The sequence below is a fragment of the Grammomys surdaster genome, unplaced genomic scaffold (genome assembly GCF_004785775.1).
Source record: "Grammomys surdaster isolate TR1022 unplaced genomic scaffold, NIH_TR_1.0 237, whole genome shotgun sequence".
Taxonomy (NCBI): domain Eukaryota; kingdom Metazoa; phylum Chordata; class Mammalia; order Rodentia; family Muridae; genus Grammomys; species Grammomys surdaster.
In genome coordinates this window covers 677,480-688,179 of record NW_021604682.1, presented here as the reverse complement: position 1 = coordinate 688,179, position 10,700 = coordinate 677,480, and the positions used below count along the sequence as shown (strand labels likewise).

General features: G+C 52.0%; 1 protein-coding gene across 2 annotated transcripts in view; it reads right to left on the bottom strand.

Moving 5' to 3' along the window:
• Positions 1–118: 118 nt before the first annotated feature.
• Positions 119–10,700, bottom strand: part of Col18a1 (collagen type XVIII alpha 1 chain) — a 61,722-nt gene continuing 51,140 nt past the window's right edge. The window contains exons 32-41 of one of the 2 annotated variants that reach the window (XM_028773895.1): positions 8,623–8,666; positions 8,329–8,457; positions 7,685–7,829; positions 7,528–7,601; positions 7,109–7,240; positions 5,928–5,960; positions 4,034–4,282; positions 2,729–2,926; positions 2,108–2,223; positions 119–1,368 (exon numbers count right to left, since the gene is read on the bottom strand). In XM_028773895.1, coding sequence (XP_028629728.1) covers positions 1,155–1,368; positions 2,108–2,223; positions 2,729–2,926; positions 4,034–4,282; positions 5,928–5,960; positions 7,109–7,240; positions 7,528–7,601; positions 7,685–7,829; positions 8,329–8,457; positions 8,623–8,666 — 1,334 coding nt within the window. In that variant the 3' untranslated portion in view covers positions 119–1,154. The remainder of the gene's footprint in view (positions 1,369–2,107; positions 2,224–2,728; positions 2,927–4,033; positions 4,283–5,927; positions 5,961–7,108; positions 7,241–7,527; positions 7,602–7,684; positions 7,830–8,328; positions 8,458–8,622; positions 8,667–10,700) is intronic. The other variant, XM_028773896.1, reaches the window with a different exon arrangement.

Sequence of the window (10,700 nt, the reverse complement as noted above, 5' to 3'; positions counted from 1 at the left end):
TGCTTACCTCTGCTCCCTTAGTAGGACTTCAGTTAGCGAGCGCAGGAACGGAGGCTCCCAGGTCTCCTCAAGAATGATTCATCCTTTTTGCAACAGGGAAGGCAGCTTATAAACCAAGTGTCTGTATAAAAGGTCATCTTTATTTGCTGCCTCTTTGAAATGGCTTCATATCACACATTGTCACAGAACCAGCCCCACTGGATTGTCCCAATCCTTGGACAGCAGAGCCTTAGGCAGGCACAGTGGCTTTGATTGGCCACTTGTGACCCTGAGCACACAAGTCCCTCCATAGGACAAGTGCTTTGTGCAGCGACTGTGATGAGATCTGTGGACTTCAAGCTGTTGAGCGAGGTGCTGCCTTACCCTGGCACTTGGGCTTGGTTGGGGTTGGGTCCCGCTCTGGACGGGATCTCAGGGATCACCAGAGAGGCCAGTCTGAGAGACAGACCTGAGGATGGGCCCCATGTCATGTCAGGCCCTCGGAAAAATGAGCACACGGGCTAAGTCTGGCCACATTCCTGGCCTGGTGACAGGGAACGGGGGGGGGGGGGGGGGCGGACCGGGGGGGGGGGGGGGGACAGTGAGTATTGAACTTGGGAACCTGCCCTGGCAGGACATGTGGGGGAGTCAGGAGAGCTGGCTCCCACTGCTCAAGCATGAGTAGACCCAGTTACCACCTCGATGAGCAAGTGCCCATCTGTACAACTGGCATAGCCACTGGGCAGTGAGAGAGGGGAGCCTGTACTGCCCTGTGCTGTCCTCAGCACGGGCATCGTGACTGCTCTGTGAACGGTCAGCTCAGAAAGATGCCAGGCTAGAGAAAGCCTGCAGCTCTGAGGTGGCAACTCTAGGTCGTCAGCCTCCTGCTGAGACCCAACTATGGTCCAACTTCACCAGGAAGCTCTACCAAGCGTGGAAGAAGAGGGGACTGTGACACAGGCTGGCCAGTTCAAGTGGGAGAGGAAGGGCAGGAAGTCTGTTTTAAATGTTTAAAAAAATATATTCTTTGGCTTCCTTTTATTTCTTGAGGGTTACATAAAATGGGAACTAGACAGGATCGAATCCCAGCCAGGCCCTGAGTGCTGGCTGGAGGCTCCCTGCACTGTGTCAAAGTCCTGCATCGCCTCTGTCCGCCATCCTAGCTGGCAGAGGCCCTATTTGGAGAAAGAGGTCATGAAGCTATTCTCAATGCACAGGACGATGTAGCTGTTGTGGCAGCTCGCGGCTTTCTGTTCCAGGAGCCTGCCTGACAGCAGGGAGGAGGCCTGACCTGTAGCCCCGGTAGTTTCAGTCCTCCACGTCTCACAGTAACTCTCCATCAGCCTGCGCCCACTGGGGTCTGAGCCGTGCCATACGCTCTTCTGCGGCCTGCAAGGTATACAGACTGTCAGCTACCTGGAGAGCACGAAGGCTGAGAAGATGGAGGCCAGCCACTATCTTTGGGGACAGCAGGGCAATGGGACAGTAAAAGGCCCCTGTGACCTATAGGACTTAGGTCCACCTCTCAGACGTGTAGCTCTGCAGAGGAAGCGGGTGTTGGTGGTGCAGCCTGGGCCAGAGGACCTCTGGGCTGGCCTCTTCTCCACTGATTAGACAGAATTGGCTTTCTGGAAGACTTGTTTGATACACGCGAAGAGTGAGCTCTCATTCAGCCCATGTAGGGGCCAGGAGGGCCCTCGTGGGTGCCTCTTGGGGAAAGCAGATGGTACTGCGCTAGACACATTTGTCTAGTTCCCCAAGTCACCCTTCAGAGAGCAGGGTCATTAAAGTAGGTGTGTCGGCTGCCAGGTGTAGAGACACGGGGCATGACACCATTCTGAGGACAGTCCAGCTGTTGGTCAACAGTTCAGGTGCCTTCTGCGACCAAGGGCTATGCTGGGGAGCTGCCTTACAGAATCGGCACTTTTCGGTGGCATTTAGACAGCTGAGCAGTATAGCTAAGCAGTCACAGGTGATGACGTAATCTGCTATGGCTTTGAGGGTGCCCACCACCTCGCTGGTTAAACATAACCATTCCTGTGTGCTAGGTTCTATGATTTTATGTATAGACTGTGTCAGTCTAGAGATTCAGGTCTTGGTCATATCTCCTAATGCTGGGGAAACCTACCAGGCTGGGTGTCTCAGGACATCTCGGCCATCGAAAGAAAAGATGCGGGCCCCAGGTTGGAGTTGACCCTGGGAGCCGGAAAACAGGGTGTCCCAGCTGGGAGATAGCACCTCGTCCTACAGAAGACACAGCAGGGACTTCAGTCACCCATCACTCATGTCAGTGACCATCAGGGAGATGACAAGAGACCAAGGGACACATGGGGCTGAGGCATAGAGAGCCCCTTCTCCAAGGCAGGGCCTATCACAGTGAAACTCACAGGTACCCTCCCAAGCCTGAGACTGTGGGATCTGTAAGTCCACACCATGGGCCCTGAGAATCCCAGCTCTCTTTATAGGAAAGACCCAAGAATGAAGTCACATGATGGGTCCCGTGGCAGAGGGGCCAGGCTAAGTGGCACATAGAAATGACTCCATGTCACTTTTGGCTATGTGGTCAGCAGTACAGAAATGCCCATAGAGAGAGGAGCCAGGGCCCTGGATAGAGCAGGGATCCGAGGGGCTTTGTGGGGAATACTGGGAATGGTAAGCCCTTCTGTGAATTCACCCCGAGACCAAGCCCTGGGTACAAATGGAGACAGACTCTTGGCCTTCCAGAACCCTCAGGACAGGTTCCACCTACCTTCAGGTTGACGATGGGCACAGACCCTCGGTCAGCACGGCGCACGATGCTGTAGAGGTCCTGCAGCCGAGAGGACAGGAAGGCCCGGAAGGTGCCAGACAGCCCCACGGCTCGGGCTTGCTGGAAACACTGGAAATCTGCCCCACGGATACCACGCATGCCTCCAGACAGTGGGGTGTTCAGTGCCACCAGGTGGAGCTGCCGGAGAGGTCATGTATGGGTCACATCTTAAGCAGTGTCACTCGTAACCTTCTAGTCTGTGGGCTGTATACCCACAGCACAGTGCACGCAGGCAGAGCCCGTGGAGGGATGAAACCAGTCACTTCAGTGACAACCTGCAAGCAACCGTCTCCTGGCCTCTCTCAGCCTAGAGCATCAGAGGCAAGTCTCAAGCACTGTGGTCCCAGCAGACCCCCAAGATAGCCCCTGGTACCCCTTTTCCTGTGAGCAGAGACAGGGACCTGTAGTGGGATATTTTCCCCACTACATTTGCAATAAAGCTCGGTGATTGAACAGTATGAAAGACAGGCGGAGTAAGGAGTTGGGAGGAGAGAAGGAGAGGAGGGGGAGGAGAGAAAAGGGAGAGAGGGAACAGCCATGGAGAACCACAGATGGGTCGAAAGCTGTCCTGGGTAGCAAGGGTTAGCTATTGGGTAACAACTCTAATTGTGAGGGCATCTTGTTAATTGAGCATTTCTAAATATTATAAATCCTTTAGATAACCATTGAGCTTTAAGAGTCTCATTTCTACCGGGTACCGCGGGCATAGCGGGAATGGTCTGGACTCAGCCGGCCATTGTGGACAGCGTGGCAGATTGGCAGAGCCAGCCACCACACTGGCATCTCGTGGGTGCCAGGGGCAGTGTTTCTAGATAGCCAGAGCCTCGGTCCAGAGCTGGGGCAGCGGAAACATGGGGGCTGCCTGGGAACAAGCCGGACTGAGTACCATTTTCTAAATATCTCAGTTATAGGGACCAGCTCAGCCTGTTCTACCCTAGCTATCGAGCAGCTGTCTATCCCTGGCTGGCCCACCCTCTGTAGGACAGAGGCACAGCAAGTACATAGCCCACTGCCCTCTTGCCTGCCATATTAAAGACTAGCAGAGACTGGCTCCTAAGTGCTTGATTTCATTGCTAACCACTAAGCCACCAGAGAAAAGGCCTAAATGATGAGCCGCCTTTATCAGTCAGAAACCTACCCATAGATAGCTATTCAAAATACTCCCCCTAGCAGCTCTGGGGCGATTCCCTCTATCCTACTAGGACCGGGGCTGGATGGACACACAACCCTCAACCTTATGCTTACCACCGGCTGAAAGTCCTGGTGAGTGTGGGCGGGTGAGGACGTGGGGCGGGCTGGCGGCAGGTGCACATAAGAATTGTGGTGGTGTGGAACACCAGGGTAAGGCTGGTGGTCTGACAGACGTGGTGGGTTGGCCAAGATGTCATCTGCTCGCCAGGGTCGTGCCGTGGAGTAGGAGTGCTCCCTCCGGGTGTATGGACTGCCCTCATGGAGTTGTACCAATGGGGGTTGCAAAGCCGCTACCTCGTTGCCCTAAGGATGGACAGACACAATGTTTGGAGTAGCTCCTCACCTGGGATCCCCTTCCTCTGTCTGTTCTGTGCTCTTAGGCAGGACTGGGCCGGGCCTGAGGTGGGAAGAAGGGAGCTGTACCCTGAGCTCTGGGGTACAGGCTTGAGCCAGGTAGGAGCCTGGAAGACAGTTTTGTCTCACCACAGTCTCCTCAGGGTTCCTGGGTGCTGGTCAAGCTAAGGCCAAACACTGCATTAGTCAGCTGTCACATGTCGTTTGAGCTCACTGAGAGGCTGGCTCTGGAGTTGTCCTTTACCCCCTATTTCACACCCAAGCAGATTTGTCCTAAAGTACCCTCCAAGGTCTGTGATGGTTTTTATATGCTTGGCCCAGAGAATGGCATTATTGGAGTAGGTGTGTCACTGTGAGCATGGGCTTTAAGACCCTTATCCTAGCTGCCTTTGGATCAAGATGTAGAACTCTCAGCTCCTCCTGCACCATGTCTGCCTGGATGCTGCCATGCTCCCCCACCTTGATGATGATGGACTGAACCTCTGAACCTATAAGCCAGCCCCAGTTAAATGTTGTCCTTTATAAGAAATGGCTTGGGGCTAGAGAGATGGCTCAGCGGTTAAGAACACTGATTGCTCTTCTAGAGGTCCTGAGTTCAATTCCCAGCAACCACACAATGGCTCACAACCATCTGTAATGGAATCAGATGCCCTCTTCTGGTGTGCCTGAAGACAGCGACAGTGTACTCAGATACATAAAATAAATAAATACATCTTTTTAAAAAAAAAAAAAAAAAAAAAAGCTGGGCAGTGGTGCACCCTTTAATCCCAGCACTTGGGAGGCAGAGGCAGGTGGATTTCTGAGTTTGAGGCCAGAGTGAGTTCCAGGACAGCCAGGACTACACAGAGAAACCCTGTCTCGGGGAAAAGAAAAGAAAAAAAAAAAAAAGAAGAAGAAGAAGAAATGGCTTGGTCATAGTGTCTATTGACAGCAGAAAAATCCTAAGACAGATGTCCCTTGTCTGGTCTCTGGTCTCCACTGTGCTGTGGAGGGAAGAGAACAGCAAAACAGGCCAAGAGCAAACCACAGTGCCCTTGAGCACAGCTAGAGGTCAACCGTTTCCAACCAAGGTGACAGTTGTTTATCACATGACAATAAATGAGCCTACAGTAGGGGGTGGGAGGGCTAGAGGGTCAGCTGTGAGAAGCTCAGCCTGGGGGAGAAAGCTCAACTGGGAAGTCCCGCTAGTGCCCTGACTTCCCCAGTCAGTTTCTGCTGGAAGTTCTGAGTGCCTAATTTAGTGATGGCATTTCTATTTGTTGCTGTTCATTTGGTTTTTTACTTGGAGGCTTCACCCAAGGGCCTCTGCCCATGACTCTCCTGGGAACTCCAGCCGGCTGCCTTAAAGGGGCCTGCTCCTCAGTCATCAGTGTCTGCTCATTATTCTTTTACTTTGGCTTGCTGTGTACTTCCTAAATCCACTCGTTCCAAATTGGAAATCAGAGCTACAGTAGCTCTGCACTACAGAGACCCATCTTCAACCTCCAGCCACCCACAGTTGCTTCCTGGACTTTAAGTAACAAAGGCACGGACACAAGTTCTGGCCTTCCTGTGCTACCTTCTAACACCGAAACAGAGGGAAAACACTCCTTACCGTCCCATGCGGGAGGGCTGTCCGGGCCTCCAGCTGAAAGGCAACAGCAGAGGTTACTCCAACATGCTTCAGGGCCAGGGGCTCTCCTCTGTCACCCTCTTCCCACAGCCCTTCATCTGGAAGAAGCCTGTCCAAATAGGGTTGTGACTATGCCCCACTCTTTGGCTTCAAGTGAACAGTGGGCACTGGCTAGACCTAGAGTTGATAGCATAGACTCTTCTAGGCCAGATAGAAGGGCTAGTTAATCAGGAAGGAACTGCAGGACAGGACTGCCAGGCCCATAGACCAAGAACCCAAAAGCTGGTACCCAGCAGCTCACTCATCTTGAGATATCCCACCAGTACTAAGAGGATACTTATCATAGTGGTAGTTATTATTATTGTGTGTGTATATGTATGTGTGTATATATATGTGTATGTATATGTGTATGTATGTATGTATGCATACATAATATACATGTGTACATGCTATGGTGTACGTGTGGAGGCTGGAAGACAACTTGGCAGAGCTGGTTCTCTCCTTCCACATTTTGTGAGTTCTGGAAATCAAACTCACGTTCACAAGTTTGTGTGGTACATGTCTGTACCCACTGAGCCACCTGGCCATCTCCACCATGGTATTTATATAGCGTAGCACCGGGATACAAAGCATAGGCAGCCCACATGCATCTTGAGGCCGAGAAGACACCAAGACGAGCCCTAATATTTCATCTCATTGTATCCCCTATAGGATAGCTCAAGGTCATCGGCCATGAGCCACCTGGGGGCTTGCGTTAGGACCCTACTTCATGCTATGTTGCTGTAAGTGGAATCTGACCTCTCCCCCGCCCCCCAGGGCTAAATGTTTGAACTCTGGGGCCATTCTGCTTCATGACAGCAGAGGCAACATCACCAGCTGCCTGACATTTCTGCCACTATGCCTTCCACACTGCAATGGACGGCATCTCAAACCACGAGCCCACAGTCAACCAGTCCTCCCTTAAGGTGCCTCCTGCGCCTCATGTTGAGTCTTTGGTCTCAGTAACAATCAAAAAAGTGATAAAACGTTCATTTACTGCTGACCCTAAACGTGCAGAGGAACCCGCTTAATCGTCTTAAAAGTTTTTATTCTTTAAAAGATTTAAAGAAATCCTTCTGCCCTGTTGTGGATATTCGAAGGAGGAGGGTCCCCTGAGAACTCACCAGCACCTTCCGGAAGCCGTTTCTAACCCGTACGTAGAGCTCTTCCCTCTCGGCTACAAAGATGAGCCAGCCCTCCGGCACCTCACGGATCTTGTCCAGCATGGTCTGGTATGTGGCCCAGATTCTCACCTGCTAGAACCCCAACCCAAGTTCAGTATGAGACCCACTGCCCAGAGCAACCAGAGCTCCCAGGACTTCAGAGGCCAGAAAGTGGCTCTGGGTAGGTAGGTATCCTTCTTTGTCAGGCTGTCCCCAAGTAAGAGGAGTAAAAGTTATAGGAGTAAGCACCTTGGGGACCCCATGATCCCACAGACACCCATCTCTGCAGCCAGTGGACTGATGGTGAAGACTTCCTGACATGTTATCAGCCTCCCCACCCCTACTCCAGATTGTCAGACCTTGACTAATTGGACACTTACCCCAGCAGAGGCACCCATGGCTCCTGGGGGACCCGGGGGGCCAGGTGGGCCTGGAGGACCAGGAACACTGACAGCTACAAGAGAAATCAAGCTGGGAACTCCTGATCACATGGGCAGCCAGCCCTCAGGGACCCGGACCCACTCTCCACATTCTTACTCTGTCTGTGAGGGCCAGGGAAAGAGGGAGGTCCTGGAGGTCCCGGAGGTCCTGGGGGACCCTGGCGCCCCTCATAGCCAATGCCAGGAGGTCCCTGTGGGCCAGGAGGGCCAGGTGGACCCCGAATGCTCTCTCCCTTTGGACCCTAGGAACAACAAAGAAGCCCTTCATTTGTACCCTGCATGCCCTAGGCTGGGACTGTATTTGCTTATAGCCTCAGACCTGGAAGGAGCCTTTGAGACCTATACAAGCCCTGCCTACCACAGGGCCCCTTTTTGCTGGAGATATGGTCCTAGGACAAAGGGACAGCTTTGTCCCCAAAGCTTCCCAGTGTTCCAGTCAGAAGCTAGGCCCGTGTGATGCCCCACCCCTAGGGTCTGCTCAGTGCTGCTCAAAGCTAAGGGATGGCAGCAAAAGAACAACCATAAGATACCAAAATAAGGCTCGCCTGCCAGCTCATACTCACAGAGGCTCAGAGAGCTAATAATGTGGGGTCTCGGGCAGCTGAGCTTGCAGGGTTTGATATGAGTCTTTCAAGGTATACAACCAAGCATGATGTGTCCCTTGACTGTGCCCAAGCCCACGGTGTATGAGTGGACACCTACAGGAGGCCTTGGGGTTAAGGGTGGGGGACTCAGGCTTACCGGAATTCCAGGGTATCCAGGGGGGCCGGGTGGGCCAGGTACACTTGAGCTGAAGAATCCACCACCAGGAGCCCCAGGTTCTCCCCTCTCTCCTTTCTGTCCAGCATCCCCTCGGTCTCCTTTGTCCCCCTAAAATGGTTATCAGAAACAGATGAGGATTACAGGTTGGCACTAACCCCATGATGGCTCAGTGTCATTAGACAGTGTCAGCAGGGACAAAGGCACCCGCCTGGACACCAGCCACCCAACGAAGACATCCACAGTCCCCCCAACTTGACCAACAACCTCTCCTACCTTCATTTCAGCTTCCAGTTGGAAGAAGTCTATGGGGAACTGCCCTGCAGGGTGGGGAAGGTAGGTTAGGATCGTACTGAGATGGTACTGACTATACAGTTTGTACTCCCCTCCCCCACCCCGCCTGCCTCCCTTGGTTTATATAAGGACGGCACATTTTCTTAAATTTACTCCTGGTTAATGGATTTTTTTTTATAATGTTTTTGGTCACGGTGTTTAATTTTTTTTCAGAGTTGTACTTGTAAATAATGTTGATGACTGGCCATTGGCTTTTCTGGTCACTCTCCATCCTCTAGGGGCCTGGAGAGATGCACTCTCTCATTCTGACAGTCACCCACAGATCCTCATGGGGGGTGTGCATTAAAGACCTGCTGTGTAAACTGGCTTCTCCCCCTAGGGCCCTTGCTTCAAGAAGCCTGGTCCTGTCCCCTTAGGCGTAGGGTCTCAGCAGGGCCCAGGGCTCTTCCTCTGAGCTATTTCCTGTTTGTTGACTCTTGTCTACAGAGATAGGGAGATGGTTTTTTTCTTTTTTTTTTTTTTTTTTTGCTTCTTCAGAGACTTGATCTTTTTTGATCTTGGGAACTTCATACATAAATAAAACATAACTTTATTTATTTCTGTCTCTAGAATAACTCCTTGTTCCCATCAAATGTGATGTTTTGTTTCTAGTACCTTGGGCAGAGGCACTGAAACATTCTATTTAAGGCCTGTAGTTCTGTGACTACATTCTTTCAGGGATAGCAACCTCGGGCCACTTTTGCCTGTTGCTGCCCTCTTTGGACTCTTTGCCTTGTGGAATTACTGTCTCAGAGGGCTCTTGCTGTTCTATAATGTGGTCCCGAGCCACGATTTATAACCCCCATGGCCCATCCATTTTACAGGTGTGTCACCTGGGATCGGAGGTGACAGCTGTCACTAGCAGGACCTAAGCTCCAGCCCCTATGCTAGGACTTCTGTAGAGCTAGGTCATGGTCTATGGGACCCTGTGACCTATGAGTGAGGCGTCACACTGACCCAGCCCAGTGGGAGCTTAGAGGACCCAGGCCTTCAGGCTTCTAAGACCTACTTCACCAGCATCCCCCATCCCAGGCTGCCTTAGGGTCTTTCTGTCTCTCCTTTGACTTACAAGCTGCCTGGACCAGTCCTCCAAGGCAGATGCTCCCTCACCATGGGGAACTTCCTCTACATTCACAAGACTGCCTCCTGATAAGCCTGCGGAACCCGTTTCTGCCTGCAGGGACTGCTCCCTGTGGTTGGCCTGTGGCCAGAGATAATGCCGACAAGCATTGGTGGCTGCTGAACCCTTCTGTCTCCAGGTTCAATTTCTCAGATAATGGCTGTGATGGTTTGTATATGCTTGGTCCAGGGAGTGGCATTATTAGGAGATGTTATACTTGTTGGAGTGGGTGTGTCACTGTGGGTGTGGGCTTTAAGACCGTCAGCCTAGCTGCCTGCTATATTCTGCTAGCAGCCTTCAGATGAAGGTGTAGAACTCCCAGCTCCTCCTGCACCATACCTGCCTGGATGCTGCCATGCTCTCACCTTGATAATGGACTGAACCTCTGAACCTGTAAGCCAGCCCCAATTAAATGCTGTCCTTATAAGAGTTGCCTTGATCATGGTGTCTGTTCACAGCAGTAAAACTCTAACTAAGACAATGGCATTTTTTTTTCCCCTGTCTATTTTCCTCTGTATCCTGAGTCTCTGCTACTGTAGGCAAGTGAGTTCAGTTCCCGGATTGTCCTTTCAGATTGAGTTTGATCAAGATGACCCTTTTCTAGTCCCAGCCATATTTCCCAAGATGCACTTGGTGACAGATGCAAATTGTCTGTGGTACACCTAGGTGGCCATCAACAGCTCCCTTCTCCAGGGACAGTTCCCTCTATCATCACCCTCTAGCTTGCCCGTCCTAAGGGAGGGGTCTCCTTTTGTCTTTCTGGGCAGCCAGTCCACTCCCATCCTGGCAGCCAACAGAGGCACTCATGCTCGGCCACTGAAAACCTGAGTTTAAATCTATCCTGTGTTCTATTTCCTCTGTTGTCCCTGCTCTGTGTTTCTTCTCCCTCATCTTGATGTAC